Below are 17,736 nucleotides of genomic sequence, written 5' to 3' on the forward strand. Positions count from 1 at the left end.
GCTACTTGCTCGCTCAGAGGTTTCGAATAGATCAGCACACTTTTCCATCTGCTCCCAAAGGCAATAGCGCCCTTCCTAGCAAATACCCCTCTCCTGTAAATGGTGGGAATATTTAGAAATGTAGACCAGTTTGTTAGCTTTTTGTTGCTATCTGACAGAAACCACTTAGAGGAGGAAAAGTTACCTTTGGTTCATAGTTCTAGAGGTTCAGTCCATGGTCAACTGACTCCATTGCTCTGAGACTAAGTTGAGGCAGAACATTATGGTCTAAGAAAGAAAGTTGCTTAGCTCATGACAGCCAGAAAGTAAGAGGGTGGGGGGAGAGGAAGAGGAAGAGAGAGAAGTCTGAGCCCAGATCAGATTTAGTACAAGGCCATAACCCCAGTGAGCCACCACCTCCAGCCATGCTCCACCTGTCTATAGTCAGCACCCAGTAGTACATTCAAGTTAATAACCCATCAAATGGATCAATCCACTGATAGCCCTCATAATCCAATCTTTTCACCTCTGAATATCACTGCATTGCTTAACGTGAACTTAGGGGTGGGAGGACATTCCTACATACAAATCATAAAAAAATGGGTATATGTGCTCTGAAATACTTACCACAAGATGACCAGAGGGAATTATTATAAAATAACAGAAAATAACCATTGTAGCTAATGCAGTCATGCACTGTTTATATATAATAACTTTATTATTAAAGTTCTAGTCAACCACAGACCATGTATGTGATGGTAGTCCCCTAATATAATGGAACTTAAAAATTCCTATCACTTAGTGACATCACAGCCATCATAATATGGTAACAATGCATCACACACATGGTTGTGGTGGTGGTGGAATACATACCTGCACTGTCAGCCACATAAATTTTTTTTTTGTAACACAAGGATACAAAACAAAAAATAGTTGATAATAAATGACTGTTACTGGTTTATATACTTACTACATGATGTTTTTATGATTAGAGTGTACTCCCATTTACAAAAAACAGTTTACTATAAGGCAACATGCCACGTGACACCAGCAAAAGCCTCAAACATCTTGGGATTACTGAGTCTTGATTGCATTAAGAGGCCCTATCAAGTGATTGAGCTATAATATCTAGGTTTGTGTAAATAAACTCTAAAGAGTTCATCGGATGATGAAATTTTCTAACAATTCACTTCTTAGAAACTGTCTTGTTGATAAGCAATGCATAACTGTATTTCAGTATTTATTTATTTTTCTAGGTAATGTTTTTATAGTATTTTACAGTCAACATGTAAAGTAGATAACAGGATTACTCCTCATTTTGTAAATAGAGAAACTGAGGCACAGAGCACTTATACAAGTTATCTGGATACCTTGTGGCAGAGTTTTGTTTTGAAATTATGTAAACCAGCTCCAGAGTACATGTTCTTCATTAAAACACTACTCTGATCCTTAGTGCATTCTGGTTGCTAGTGATATAAATGAAATTACTTGTGTCACCAACAGCTCAGTCTTACATTTTATTCATTGGAGTGGTCAAGGGAGTGGAAATCACATGGGTTTACTGTGTGGCTCCTCTAACCCTGAGCTTTGCATAGTTGATTTATCTTCCACTGGCTCAGGTTGGGACCCCATGTGCACCCCCACCTCCAAGCTTTCAGGACACAGACATATAAACATGAGATTTTTGGGTTTTTTTAAATTCTTTTTCGCTCATCTGCAGTGCATGTTGTTTATTTTCTCTAGGCTCCATCTATTGTTCATGGCAACATGGACAGCCACCTTGGGTCTTTTGTGATTCAAGGAGATCATCCTATGCTTGCTGAAAGTCCCCCAGATCAGCCTCACACCCCAACTTCTTCCCTACAACCCTCAGAGCCCAAGCTCTGTGCTAAACTTGATCCATGTTTCAGGGCCCCCAGCCCACCTATACTCCAGCTAGCTGGTCATTTTTGTTACAGTCACATCCCTCACTCCTGAAAACCTTCACAAGTCCAGGAAGGCAAGTAAAAGGTAACTCTTCCTTCAGCTTGAATTCAGGTCCCACCGGTTGAAGTAATGATTTCCAATTTTCTCTGTCTTTCATTATGCACATTTTGTATGGTATACATATTTGAGCCTGAATTCAATTAACCTGGTAAAGAATTTTATATTAAATTACAATCAAATGATTCAGGAGACAAGGACTACAATGTCTGGGATGCTAGAGAAAGAAAGCATGTGAGAGGAGTTAATGGGTGTGGGTAATTTCTGGGCTAATATCAAAGCCAAGCAATTGAGCAACACTTTGAATTAGGATGAGGTGTAGCAGATTTCCATTTTAGTTTTCCCTGGGATTAAATATGTAGAGTCTTTACCAATTTCATTTTTTGTGAATATGCACAAATTCTTTCCAGGAAAAACACATACTGTGTGTGGCTTCTCAACATCCTCTATAGCCATACATTTGTCTTGAGTTTTTTTTTCCATTCATAGTTTTACAAGAATGAGCTAGAAGTCACAAGACGGGGGGATGAAAGAGTAAAGGTCATCTGCAAAGGGAGGCTGAGAAAATAATAATTTCTATCTAAAAGTCTCTTATTTTAATCTTACATGAAATTTTAAAGTGATCCTCATATTTGCTAGTGGATTACTTCTAGCCTTGGAATTCAACAATTATTTAATATTTTCTGGGCAATCTATTTTGGCTCCAATGATAAAAGCCCTACCATGTGGCAAGTGTGATGGAGACATGGGGAATATAAAGACAAATAAACCCTGATCTTTTGCCTTAAGTAAGATTCTATTTCTAGAATTTTCTGGGAGAAAAATAACAGACTGTATAACTTATGACATTTTGTTTTTTGGGGGAGAATAACAGATTCTGTAACCTGTGACATTTTGGGCCATAGGTAGTATTTTGCCAGCCTTGATTGCTAGGACATTATGTTTGCCATTATTTTGATAGCAGTGCAGAGTGCAGAAAGACGGCAAATACTTCTTATTAGGCCATTTTCAGTTATTTTCTGAAAATGTAACATTCAGAGAGCATTAGATCAAACTGATACATTTGTTCCTGTCTCTTCTGGAATCTTTGCTGTGGTTAACTGATTGAGGATTTGGAGACTACAGCATTTAAGATTTTGTGATATTGGAAAAAAATGCCATACTTTCCCTGGTTTCATAAAAAATAAGCCATAATATCTTGATGAATTTATTCAGCATTTCTCTAATTAGTCTGAGGTACATTTCTACAAAACCATATTTTTATTATATTTTACTTCATTTGTCTGTTCATCAGCTTTCATGTATTGCTGATCTTTATAATGTATGAGAGTAAAATAAAAACTAATTATATACATAATACTTTTCATTATTTTATTGACTTTTATGGTTTGAAAAAAAAATCACCCCAAACTTATTTTTCCCCATGTGTTATTGGTGCTAGCCTTAGAGCTGTTAGCATTTGCTTTTTTCCCAAAAGACAAACTTTAAACAATTTCTGCAATGCTCCTAGGCTGCCTTGTGTGGACAAAAGCTTCCTTGGGTGGGGATCCTTCTGGGTTCCCTTCAATCATCATTGCCCCTTTCTGGGGCAATTTTGGGTGAATCCATTAGCACCACTGTCATTGCTCTAGTTTCTGCAGTGTCAGCCATGTGTCTCTTTATTCATATGACACTTCATTAATATTTGTGTTTGATTATTTTCAGTAAAATGTTCTATTTGAATTTTTATTCATTTAAATTTTATTCAGTTTATGTTAATTGATCAAGTGGGCTGAATGATGCCAGGAAAAAGATAGTTTGTTTATACAAAACAACCTGGGGACAACAAGTTGACTGTTTTCCTAAGAACAAGCAATTGGCCTTGAGTCTACTTTCTTAGGCAGATAGCTGAAGATATGAGATTGCTTCTTCATGAATCCTTTGGGCCTGGAAGTCTGTTTTCTCGACTTATGCTATTTGAACACAAGATCAGTTCTGGAGCTTTATAGTTCATTTTCTAAATTATTCAGAGATTAAACAAATAAAAAGTAGAGCAAATTTGTGTGAAAGTTGTTATTGGGAAGTATTTACAGCACTGTTATATTTTAAAGCCTCTTAATATTATCATCTTAACCATTTATCATCATTTTCTAAATTTATCAATAAACATATATTCATTAGAGGAAAGCTAAATTTTATTAGGTATTTAGAATACACAATTATTAACTTTATCTTCATATTCCTATGGAAGTTTTCCTCTTTTCCTAAATTTGAATTAAGGTATGATATTGGAAGACTATACTTTCAGAGAAGTTTTTCTGATCATGTTGAGCCCTGGAAACCATGAGGAGGAGCTGAGTGAGGAAAAAAAAAAAAAAAGAAAAGATATGATACTGGCCAGTTTGGTTGTGTAATGTGCCATGACATGTGACTGAATCAGTAAGGGTCACTCCAAGTGAATTGGGCTGGCTACTAAATAATCACACAGAGACAGAAAATACCTTTTGGGGGGGGTTTAGTGACAAATCCACAACCTCAGCTCCCACAAAGGAGGCAAGAGAGGCAGGCAAAGGGGAGAGAGTGAGCATGCCTGAAACCCTCCTATTTATTGGGGAGAAGCCATTCAAGAATATTTTACCCAAACAAGGCAAGGGATTGTGTTCCAGCAAATGGGGGTGAGGGGTATAGCCCAGTCCCATTGGGTGACGCCCACTCCCAGAGCTGCACTTACTTGCAAGCAAAAGTGAGGTCTGCCTGCTGCTTTGGTGCTGGGAGCAGAAGCCAGGTCCACACCTTCATTATCAAGGCTAAGGGCACATTCTCAGCTCCTGTTCAAGGTGCCCCCCTGAACAGTAATGTCTAAAACTGAATCTATATTAATATTTAAATATCATTATGGTCATGAGAGTCAAATAAAACTGCAACATTTTTAAATTATGCAGAACTGGGGAAAAAAAAGAAATTGCCCAGTTTGACTCCCAGTACAGGAGATGATGGAATTGGAAACAACATAGACTATGGTGCCAATTACTGTTGGAAGTACTGACATAAGTGCTGTGAGATGCATGTGATACCTGCAATAGGGGATCAGTATTGATGCTGAGGAAAGACAAGAAGATGAGTTGAATTTTCAAGGGTGTGTGAAATGAGGGCAGGTTGAAAGAGAGGAGAGGTAGAGAAGTTGTGTGCATGGGGTCCCGGGAGAGTCGGAATTCCCCTGTGGCCAAGGGTGGAGCTTTGGTGAATGAAGTGACCATCCTCATTACTTGATAAAATGGTTCCCAGAAGTTAGGAACAAAGCATTTCCCATTCTTTCCCCACCTCTAGATACTGAACTCTGAGTGTGCAAACTCTTACCAATGGTTTCTTAATGTACAGTGGATATTTCTTTGTGCTAATATTGAAAAGTCCCCTCAGTTCTTTCCTCCCATGAGGTTTTGATAGCTCACTGTCTTGGTTTCATTCCTGTTCAATTCCATCTCAGTGTTCATTTTGCTTTACCTTCTTTCTGCTCGCCTTAATGTGGACATTAGTCTGGACTCAGAACTAAGTCTGTTTCTTGCCTACTATTTTCCTAGCTCCAGACCCAGGGGTTTTGGGGATCAGTCGGATGTCTGCAGGCACAGAATTTACCCCTCTTTTTTTTTCTCAGTTTCTCTCTATATCATGAAGGAGAGTGGTCCAGGGAATGTACTTGACCATCCATGTGAGGAGTGGATAGGGGTTGATGGGAAGAAGGAGCAGGAGTCAGGGCTGAGACCTGGTGTCTGGTGGCATGGTGAGGGGTGGCATGCTCACCAACGGCTCCTCTCTTCCAGGTGGCTGGAGACCTTGTGAGGCGCCTGCACCTGGAAGCCCATGTGGAGAAACCTGTGGCCACCTACAGTGGGGGAACCAAGCGGAAGCTCTCCACAGCCCTGGCCCTGGTGGGGAAACCTGACATTCTTTTATTGGTGAGTAGTGGAGATATCAGTAATATGTCATTGTCTTGAAATAAGATGCCCACTGCACGTGTGCTTGTAAACTTAGTTTAACTAAATAGAATTCTTGTAGGAAATAACTTCAGAATTCACGACACTGATTCTACAAACTAATGAACTGTTCTGCCCTAATTCAACATTTCCCAAACAAAATGTAAAACATTACTAGACTGATACAGAAATAAGACATGTATCTTTTGGTAGATTCACTTACCCTTGTCAAATTCAATTAAAAAATTTAAAAAAATTTTTTTTTACTTGTAGATGGACACATACCTTTATTATTTATTTATTTATTTTTATGTGGTGTTGAGGCTCAAACCCAGTGCCTCACACGTGCAAGACAAGCACTCTGCCACTGACCCCCAAACCCAGTTGTCAATAAAATTATAACATTAAAATTGTATTAAAAAATTAGAATTCACTTCTAATCTGAAAAAAATCAATAGGTATTTTTCCTCTAGCACAATGCTTTTAAGTCTTTTTCTACCAGCCAATATATGTTCATCATAACTGTAATGACACATATCTATGGTAAATCATGAGGATGGATGTGAGGGATTGCTATAATTTAGATACAGATTCCCCAAAAGCCCATGTGTTAAAGCTTTGGCCCCACCCCATGCTGTGATTGGTAGTTGGTAGAACCTTTAGGAGGTGGGGCCTAGTGAGAAGTCTTTAGGTCATCGAGGGCTGCCTTCAAAGAGAGAGTAAGACCTTGGACCCTTCTTCTTCTTTATTGCTTCCTAACCAAGAGGTGAGCAGTTTTGCTTCACCAAATGTTCCTTCCAATTCATATTGCCTGGTTGCAGCCCCAGAAGCAGCAGTGTCAACCAGTTATTATCTAGAACCCTCAAAATTGTGAAACAGAATAAATGCTTTCTCTTCATAAGTTGTTTACCTCAAGTAGTTGTTATAATGATGAAAAACTGGCTAACACATAGATGCTTGATGGATATGGAAGGGAGGGAAGAGAGTTCCAGAAAAGGTATAGCATGAGCTATGGCCTTGAGACAAAGCATTCTGTAATCCCTCTGGGAACTGCAATCAATTCTAAATTAATTCAAAGCATTAGTTGGAGGAGATATGGCCCATAAATAGAGCCAATTGCCTTACATTTCAAAAACAGCTCTAGCTATGCATAATGCCATTCAAACGATAAGTAGAATATTGTTCTTATGGTATATATTAGATTCTAATAGCTAATGTTCACCCCAGGGCCGCACTTTGGCAGACTGTCTGATGGGTGTCAAAGAATATAGGAAATAAAGCAGATTCTCTTTTCTGTTCTTGTTTGCCAGCTGAAAACAGCCTTTCAGTGGGAAAGTTAATGGGGATTCAGAAAGTCCATGCTGAACAATGTGATCCTGTCATTTATTGTCCTTTGGAAACTCACCCGAAAGTTGTTTTAATTCATCTAAGTTTGCTATTGAAAAGTCCAAAATCAAGGACTAATGTATAATTTTATATTCTGAAACCAAATAACACAAGTTAATATTTTCATCATTCTGCAGTTCCCAAATGGCATTATCCTCTCAAGGTGAGACAGTCTGAGCCTTAGCTCCTCCTGGAGGATGTCTCTGTGCTCAGCCCTGGAGCAAGGCATCTCCTCAGTCAGATGAAGGGGATCTGCTTTATGGTTGTGCTCTTGACTTATGACAGATCCTCAGCTTTCTCTTCTTTTATCTTCCTTGCTCTCATTTCCATTGAATGTCCAGGACTCTGGCACAGTGGCCAGGTGAGGACCCTGGAGTCCTAGTGAACAGATGTGGATTTTGCTTTTGCAATTTTATAACATATGACTTTGCATGCTCTAAGCCTGTTTCCTCCTTGTCTGATATAATCCACATGAAGTGTGCAGCCAAATGCCTTGTGCTTAATAAATCTACATTAAGTGTTTAGTAACTGTGATGATGGTGACTGTTCAGAGAATCAGTTTCAAACGATGGTTTTGAAGTTCTCCGCTGAGAGACAAGGAAGGGCTCTTGGAACTCATGCCACAGTGACAATCCGGAAAATTAAAAATTACTCACCCAACCCTTTCACTGAACGATGTAGGACTATATTATTTACTTACTATTGTAAGTAGTACACACCTAACACTTGATTTGTAGAAAAAGCCAGGTGTTTATTTTCCTGTTCAGTGACTTTTCTCCAACACTTCCCTTATGTTTTTTTTCCCCATTTCAGAGGAAGTTGATGACCCAAAGCTCTAAAGAAAAATGTGTTCAGTGCTCCCTGACTACAGAAAACCCAGAAATGCATTATATAGCTAGGCAAGATTTCTCTCCAAAGTGGTTCAGATAGCAAGTGTTTTGGAGTTTATTGAAGGAGAAAGTTTCAGGTTCCAAGAAATTACAATTTATTTGATGTTACTAAATAAATGAAGCCTTTTTCTACTATCATATCTCTTTCCAGGAGATATCACTCTAAAAGTTTATGGAGGTGGAGGATTTATTTTAGAGACATCAAGGTTGGCTTATCTAAGCAGATTGTGAAGGGAATCTGGCTAATGTGAAAACATATCCCAAACCCCTATTTTTAAGGAGCCACAATTGACAAGTAAAAATTGTTTATATGTAAAGTGTACAGTATAATGTTTTGATACACACACTGTGAAATGGTTACCACAATCAAACTAATTTATATATCAAGCCCCTCACATAGTGACCTTTTTTTTTTCAGTTAGTGGTAAGAAAACATAAGATGAACTGTTTTAGCAAAATTCAAATGAACAATACAGCACTGTCAACTACAGTCTCTGTTAGTCCATTTGTGCTACTGTAACAACATATCACAGACTGGGTAACCTTATAAAGAAAAGAAATATATTTTTTTCCTGAAGGCTGCAAGTACAGGACCAAGGTACCATCAGATTTAGGGGTCAATGAAGGTCCTGTCTCTGCCTCCAAGATGGAACCTTGAACTAAGTATCCTCCAGAAATGGTGTGTAAGCCCTCCACAAGGGCACCTTGTACTAATCATGAATGGGAAGACTTCCTAACTCAATCACCTCTCAAAAGCCATGCTTCCCAATACTATTGTATTGGGGATCAAGGAGACAAAAAATTCAAATCACAGAACCCCTATGCTGCGTATTGTATCTCCAGAATTTATTAATTCCATATGTGTTAGTGTTTTGTCACTGTGACAAAGACCTGAGAAAAACAGCTTAGAGGAAGAAAGATTTATTTTGCTCATGGTTTTAGAAGTTTCTGTTAGTGGTCAGTGGGCCCCATTGCTCTGGGCATGAGATGAGGCAGAACATCATGGTAGAAGGACTTAGTAGAGGAAGGCTTTTCATCTTCTGGCAGCCAAGAACAGAGAGAAAAGGGCTTGGGACAATATGGAGTTCCCAAGAGCATACTCTCGGTGGCCTACCTTCTCCAACCATGCCCCACCTGCCTACGTTCCCATCATGTTCAACCTTGGCAACTACTATTGTAATCTGTTTATACGCATTTGACTTTTCTAGATGGTACCTGTGTGATCATAAAGTGGTCATCCTTTCATGTCTACCTTATTTCACTTAGTAAAACATCCTCCAACACTATACATATGTTGCTGGAAACTGAAGAGTTGCCTTCTTTTTAAGAAGGAATAATGTTTATTATATATACATGCGCGTGCGCACACACACACACATACACACTCATGACAGCGTGTGTTTTTTTCTCTTTTTGTGCCTTGCTTATTTCACTTAACCTAGCATCCCCTAGCTTCTTCCATGTTGTCACAAGTGATAGAATTCCATTCTTTTATATTTCTGAATAACGTACTATTGTGTGTACATGCCATGTTTTTATCTACACTTATCTATTGATGGATACTTCTATGGATCCCATATATTGGTTAATGTGTATAGTACTACAATAAACATGGGAGTGCATGATTTTTACTCTTTGATATACTGATTTCCTTTTTTTTTCCTTTTCATATATTTAAAGTAATGGAATTTTTGCATCATTTAGTAGTTCTATTTTTAATTTTGAGGAAGCTCCATAATGGCTTACTAATTTACATTCCCACCAACAGTATATAAGGGCTACATTTTCTCCATAAATGCCATGATACAAATATTCACAGGGGTTTTGTATAAAATCCTGTCAGTTTTCTTCATTCCTTTTCCATTTTTTTTCCTCCTCTGACTGAACAATTTTACACAACCTGTGTTCACATTTCCTGATTCTTCCATTTACTTGATCAAATCTGCGGTTGACACTCTTACATTTTCGTTTTATCCATCACAATTTTCCGCTGCAGGATTTCTGCTTGGTTCTTTTCACATGGCTTCTCTTTTTGAGCTTGTTCATGTGTTGTTTCTCTGATTTTATTGCATTCTCTATTTATATTCCCTTTTTAACTCACGGAATTTCTTCAAGGTGATTCTTTTCAGTTTTGTGTCTGGAGATTCTTAGATCTGCAGTTCAAGGAGATCAGCTATTGGAATCCATTGTAAGAACACAGAAACATTGTGTTATTCAATGGTGTCCTGATTCTTTCTCCTCTATGCCCTCTTGGTCATCCTCCTCCTCCTCCTCCTCCTCCTCCTCCTCTTCCTCTGTGTTGCTTAAAGTCTTGCATTTCTTCTGTTTTCATGGTCTTTAATGGCTCTCTTTGGGAGAGAAACACTTTCCCCTGTCAGTTAGGGAGTGCATTCTGAGGCTCTCTTAGACCTTTTTTTATAGATATGCATACTGCACACTCCTTGATCGCTCATGATGGGGGAGGGGGATTCTTAGGATTATATGCCTTTGTCCCTCCCACAGTGGAATCTCATGCCAGCTGCTGAGAGTTTCCCATTTGCCCTCTAGGGCAATGCCCTGAAATGCTTGAGCTTGTGTGCTTTCTCCTAACCCTTTAAAAAACTGTGCTGGTCGCTTATGTGAGATGCCAATACCTGCCCGATTGGGGGTCCTTTCAGGGGGCCACTAGGAAAGGCAAAGTGAGGCATTCAGAGTGCTTGTGTACCTGGGTACCGGTGAGAAGGAGTCTATAGAGAGACCTTCCAAGTGGCATAGGAGCAGGCTTTCTGGTGGAATTCCCAGAGTGGTGACAGCGGCCCATGGCCTCTCTTCCCTACTTCTAGTCTCTTCCAATATCTCAGCTGTGTCAGTCACCTCAGTAATTTAGGGAAGATGAAAAAGAAGTGGGCCTCTTAAGTAGCATCCTGCATGAGTGCATGGGGAGTTAGGCACTCCACTCCTCTCCCCATTATCTTGGCTTTGTTGAGCAGAATGCAGACGAGCTGATGGAGAGGTACCTGCGACCATCAGAGAAGGGATTTCTTGTAACCAGCATCTGGTCTCATGTGATAGTGTACCTCCATACATGTATTCATCAAATTAATATCATTGTGTGTTTTCTTTCCTCTAGGATGAGCCCAGCTCTGGAATGGATCCTTGCTCGAAAAGATACCTGTGGCAAACGATAATGAAAGAGGCCCAGGAAGGCTGTGCTGTGGTGCTGACCTCCCACAGGTGAGTGGAGCCCCCTCCTGCGGCTATTTCCTGAGCAAATATGAGTAACAAACCATAGTTAGGGGAAAATATCCACCTCCGGCCAGCACCACACACAGAAGTTCCTTTGTGTTTACACTGTGAAGTTGATACACTTGATGGTCCCTGTTATGCAGTGTAAGAGATTGAACCAGAGGGAGATCGTATAACATAACCAAGGCCACAGGAGCCCGTGGGAGAGCTGGAGTTTGCCGGGGTCCGGCTGCAGCAAAATAACCGGGGGGTGACGAATAACTTGTGCACGTTGATACAGCAGGAATGAGAGCCATTTATTGTAGGGCAACAGAGCTATTTATACATTTTGCACAGCTTATCTTAATTAGCATAAACTAGATACATCAATCAACCAATAAGGAATCTCCACACTTAATGGCTCACTTTTGTTACTTCTCAAACCACTCCCTCTGACATTTTGCCAGGCACCATCCAGACTTGTTTACGAACTCTAACATTTCTCTGGCAAAATACCAGGTGTTATTTTTGACTTATTTACAGACCTTAACAGGAGTTTGAGCCTGAAGTTTGATAGTCACACCCTGGCGTGGTCCATTACTGCTGGTCCGGGATGGGATGAGTGATGGACTCCCTCAGTTAGTTCTTCCCAAGGGGTCCCAGCTCCTTTCTATCTAAGGCCTCATATTCCACCAGGTAGAATTATCTGAAATGAAAACTGAACATGTGACTGAATCTGGTCTCATATTTTACTCACTATGGATTTAATTGTGTTACTCAATTCTCAACCATGACCTCTTTTTAATTTGATGAGACATCCTTCTAGGCCTCATGGAAATACAAACGTAGAGTTCAAAAAACCAGTCCCTGGGGAGTGAGTGATCTGAGGTGGCTAGAAATATCCTGAAGATACAATGGAGGTTGGGCTTTAAGGCTTATTCTTGCCCCCTCTCCCTGCCCAAGCTTAAATAAAATACGCTGTGAATCAAGTATCAAAAACAGTTAAGGATATGAAGGTTTATTTTTGTTCTTTCTTTTTTGGGGGAGGTACTAGGGATTGAACTCGGGGGCACTCGGCCACTGAGCCATATCCTCAGTCCTATTTTGTATTTAACACAGGGTCTCACTGAGTTGCTTAAGGCCTTGCTTTTGCCGAGGCTGGCTTTGAACTCGAGATCCTCCTGCCTCAGCCTTCCAAGCCCCTGGGATTACAGGCCTGTGCCACCACACCTGGCCTTCTCTCTCTCTCTTTTTTTAATGTGTTCTTTTTAGATACACTAATTATAGTATATTGTATTTTGACATATTACACATACATAGAATATAACTTATTCTAATTAGGATCCCATTCTTGCAGTTGTACATGATGTGGAGTTATACTTGTCATATATTCATATATGAACACGGGAAAGTTACCCAATTCATTCTACAGTTTTTCCTATTCCCATCCCCCTTCCTTCCCTTTATTCACCTTTGTGTAATCCAGTGAACTTCTAATCCCCCCCACACACACACTGACTCCCATTGTATTTTAGCATCCACATATCAGAAAGAATATTCAGCCTTTGTTTTTTTTTTGGGGGGGGGACAGACTTATTTCATTTGTCATGATAGTCTCCAGTTCCATTTATTTATTAGCAGATGCCATATTTCTTCTTTCTGGCTGAGTAATACTCCATGTGTATATATACCACATTTTCTTTATCCATTCATCTGCTCAAGGGCACCTAGGTTGGCTGCATAGCTTTGGTATTGTGAATTGAGTTTCTATAAAAATTGATGTGGCCAGATCCCTATAGTATGCTGATTTTAAGTCCTTTGGGTATATACCAACAAGTGGGATAACTGGGTCAAATGATGGTTCCATTCTGGGTTTTCTGAGGAATCTTCATACTGCTTTCCAGAATGGTTGCACAATTTGCAATCCCATCAACAATGTATAAGTGAACTTTTCCTCACATTCTCAAGATTTTACTACATTTTTCTTCATTCAAAATCCTAAACCTAGGAAATCATTGATCTGCTTTCTCTATAATTTGCCTTTTCTAGAATTTCATATTAGTGGAATTGTATGATGTGTAGGCTTTTGTATCTGCCTTCCTTCACTTACTATAATGTTTTTAAAGCTTATGCATGTTGCAGCATATATCAATAATTCACTCCTTTTCATTGCTAAATAGCATTCCATAGTATAATTAGACCACTTTCATGTATTCACCCACCAGTTGATGAATATTTGAATTGTTTCCAGTTATGGTTATTATGAATAAAATTCTTTATATAGTCTGGTAAATGTCTTTGAATATATAGGTAAATGTTTTTACTTTTCTTGGATAGAGTCTGAAAAGTTGAATAGCAGAGTCAAATGGTAAATTGTGTTTACTACTTTAAGAAACAAACTAATTGGATTAAGGATCTTTGAATGTGCTTATTGATTATTTGTGTTCATTCTTTGGTAAAATATCTATTAAAAATTTCCCTTATTTTTTTTAAAAAAATAGAGCCAGGCGTGGTGAAGCATGCCTGTAATCCCAGCAGCTCAGGATGATGAGACAGGAGGATCACAAGTTCAAAGCCAGCCTCAACAATGGTGAGGCAGTAAGCAACTCAGACTGTCTCTAAATAAAAAATACAAAATAGGGCTGGGGATGTGGCTCAGAGGTTGAATGCCCCCTGAGTTCAATTCCCAGTACCAAAAAAAAAAAAAAAATAGAAATTAGAATAGGTTTAGGTTCATAGCAAAATTGAGAGGATGGTACAAAGATTTATGACCTTCTCCCATTTATCAGTATGCTCCCTGACACTGGTATGTTTGTTACAATTAATGTGTACCTACATCAATGCATCATTATCATCCAAAATCCATAGCTGACTTTATCCTTGGTGTTGGGCATTTTGTGGATTTAGAAAAATATATAATAATATGTTTCCACTATTAAAACACCATAGAGAATACTTTCACTGCCCAAAAAATTAACTGTGCTTTACCTATTCATCTCTCCTTTCTGGCAACCAATAACTTTTTTTTTTTTTTTTTTTTTTACCATTTCCATAGTTTTATTTTCTTTCCCCGTTTGACATATAGTTGGAATCATGCAGGATGTAATCTTTTTAGACTGGCTTCTTTTGTTTCCCCCACGTCTTTTCATGGTTTGACAGCTCATTTCCTTTAAGCACTGAATAAAGTTCTGTAGTCTGGATGTACCAGTTTATTTCTGCATTCACTCACTGAAAGATACTATAATAACTTCTTGCAAGATTTGGCAATTATATGTGAACTGTTGTAAACATCCATGTGCAGATTTTTGTATGTAAACTTTTTCATCTTTTGGAGGGTAATACCAAGAAGTGTGATTGCATCATATAGTAAGAGTACATTTAGTTTTGTAAGAATCTGCCACTTATAATTATGTTTTCTGTCTGTATTTTTTACTTGTAAGAGGTTTTACCTCTATCTATCTACCTAACTACCTACCTATCTACTACCTATATACCTATTGGACATTATATTCTGAATATAAATCCCTTGCTGTATATATGATTGATAATGTTTTTTCTCATTGGAAATGTAAACATTATAAACCCTTTTTATTAAATCTAATTTTTCATTTTTGTGTGGCTTGCACTTTGGGTGATACATCTAAGAACTCTTTGTTCTCAAGTCATGAAAATGTTCTATTTTTTCTACTAAGAATATTAAGGGTTTTAGCTTTAAAGAGTCTTTGATATATTTTAAGCTAATTTTTTTTGCATATAATAAGAGGAAATGAGTCCAAATTTACTTTTATGCATGTAGATATCTAATTATTTCAGCTCTATTTTTGTAAAGACTATCCTTTGTCCATTGAATTATCTACATTTATTGAAAATTAGTTGACCATAATTATATAGATTTATTTCTGGACTCAATTATTATCCATTGACACATATGCCTATCCTCTCACCAGTATAGTCCTTTTTTTTTTTGGTACTGGGGATTGAACCCAGGGAAGCTTCACCACTGAGCAACATCCAGATCCCTATATATATTAATATTGAGGGAGATTCTCGCTAAGTTGCCTAGGGCCTCACTAAGTTGCTGAGGCTGGCTGTGAATATGTGATCCTCCTACCTCAGCTTCCCAAGTTGCTGGAACTACAGGTATGTGCCAGTGGGCCCACCTCTAATTCTGTCTTGAGTATAGTGCCTTTTATAAGGTCATGAAACATGCAGGAGAAGCCCTTCAGCTGTTTCTGTCACAAAATTTTTCATTCATTTGAAAATTCTTTCTGTGGCTCATTTTAAATTTAATTCTGTTGTGATCAGAGGAAATACTTCTTTTTTGTAATTTCCATTCTTTTAAATGGGTAAGGAGTTTTTAAAGGCCCGCCATAGAGGCTATAATTTGTTTTGTCTGTGAAGCAACAGATAATACATTCTTTTTTGTTTTGCAAATCATATAGTCTACTGCAAATAAAGCTCTGCTGTTGTAGTATGAAAGCCGCTGCAGACATTAGGTAAGTAAATGTGATTGTATTCCAGTAAAACCTAAATGAATAAGGCGGCAGGCTGGATCTGGCCACACAGCCGTAGTTTCTGCACATGGCCTAGCCTGCGGCCTGTCCTAGGGAATGACATGGTCCTTAGTGGGAAGGAATGTGTATTCTGTGATTGGGGCCAGTTAGGGTTAGTGTTGAGAATTCTGTCTTATTGTGGGTGTTTTGCCTTGGTGTTCTAATAGTATTGAGGGTGAAATACTGAAATCTTAATGTATTTCTGGCTTTTCCTCCTTTACAGTCTGTCAATTTTTTCTTTGTATATTTTGAAGCTGTGATTAGATGAATAAGCACTCTTAATTATCTTCCAAATATTTTTACCCTCTTATCATTAAGAAATGTCCCTTTTTATCCCTTATTGCGTTTTTTTTAATTGTCTTAAAGTCTGTTTTATCCAATGATTTCACTGCTGCTACTGTCTTTTGTTTACTGTGTGTATGACATATCTATGTATATTAAAACTTTTTACGTTCAAATGATTGTGTTTTTTTAATAGAAAAGGATGTTTTCTGCAAATGGTACAGTTGATCTTGCTGTTTTTCCAATCTGACAGTCTCTGCCTTTGAGTGAGATGTTTAGATGATTTAACATTTAACATAATTATAGATATGGTGGAAGTTACATTAACCATTTTGCTATTTATTATTTACATATCTTCTTGGCTTTTTTAATCTTTGTTCCTATTTGACATTTATATACTAAATAATTTCCAGTATAGTATCTTTGATATTTTAACTAGTTATTTTTGAGCTATTTTATTAGTAAGTATTCTAGGAATTAGAGTTTCTACCTTAATTTTATCATATTAATACTAAATTACCTCCAGTAAAACAACCTTGCCATAACCTGGCTGCACTCCCTCTCTTTGAGCTATTATCATATATATTGCATTTCATGTGCTCTATATCCAGTAAAAAACTGTTATAATTATCACTTTGTGATAACCTTAAATCTTTTAAATGAGGTAAAAAAAATATGAGAAAAAGAGATCTGTAGATTCTTGTATGGTAACCAATATCATTGCCATTCTTATGCACTTTTTTTCATAGAGAAAACATGAAAAATTTTTGGTCATTTTTTACTCAAAAAAATTTTTTTTCCAGCTCTTTCTATCTCCTCTCTCCTTTGGTTTTTTCATTACATGTGTGTTGGGATTCTGTTATCACAGATCTGTGAGTTTCTTGCTCATTTCCTTTCCATCCTGTTTTGTCCTTTTCTCAGATGAGATCACTTTTTCTGCTTGGTAAGTTCACAGAGTCTTCTGCCATCTTGAATCTGGTGTTATTCTCTTTAGCAAATTTTTCATTGTATTTACTGAACTTTTCACCTTAAATGTTTCTTTTTGGTTCTTTTGATAACTTTCATTTTCTTTAGAATCTCTATTTGCCAACACTTATTGTCATATGTCCTTTAATTCTTTAAATAGCATTTCCTTTAGTTCTTCGAACATATATATTTCCTCTGCATTGGATAATTTTCCTCCTAACTCTAACATTGAGGAAGAGTTCAAGAAATTTATATTGACTGCTTTTTTTTTTTACACCCCTTAATATGGATCACTTCCTGTTCCTTTGCGTATCTACATTTTTATTGAAAACTAGACATTTTAGATAATGTAGCTGCTCTGACTTGTTAACTACTCCCAAAGTTGCTCTATTGTCAGCTTTCATTTTTTAAATACTTATTTGTTAGATTTCTTTGCCTGGGATAAGTCTATGAAAAAAATCTTACTCCTGCAGTGAGTAGCAGCTGATTTCTCTGCTCAGATTTCGTGTTTAAAACTACTTTTACTTTTTCAAGACTGGCTGT

At 37.8% G+C, this 17,736-nt stretch overlaps 1 protein-coding gene across 1 annotated transcript in view; it reads left to right on the forward strand.

Annotated features, from left to right (window-relative positions):
• Abca13 (ATP binding cassette subfamily A member 13) overlaps nucleotides 1-17,736 on the forward strand; it is a 441,561-nt gene that overhangs the window by 392,147 nt on the left and 31,678 nt on the right. Inside the window, exons 58-59 of the mRNA XM_077796801.1 lie at nucleotides 5,760-5,894; nucleotides 11,298-11,401. Coding sequence (XP_077652927.1) covers nucleotides 5,760-5,894; nucleotides 11,298-11,401 — 239 coding nt within the window. The remainder of the gene's footprint in view (nucleotides 1-5,759; nucleotides 5,895-11,297; nucleotides 11,402-17,736) is intronic.

This window comes from Urocitellus parryii, chromosome 3 (genome assembly GCF_045843805.1).
Source record: "Urocitellus parryii isolate mUroPar1 chromosome 3, mUroPar1.hap1, whole genome shotgun sequence".
NCBI lineage: Eukaryota > Metazoa > Chordata > Mammalia > Rodentia > Sciuridae > Urocitellus > Urocitellus parryii.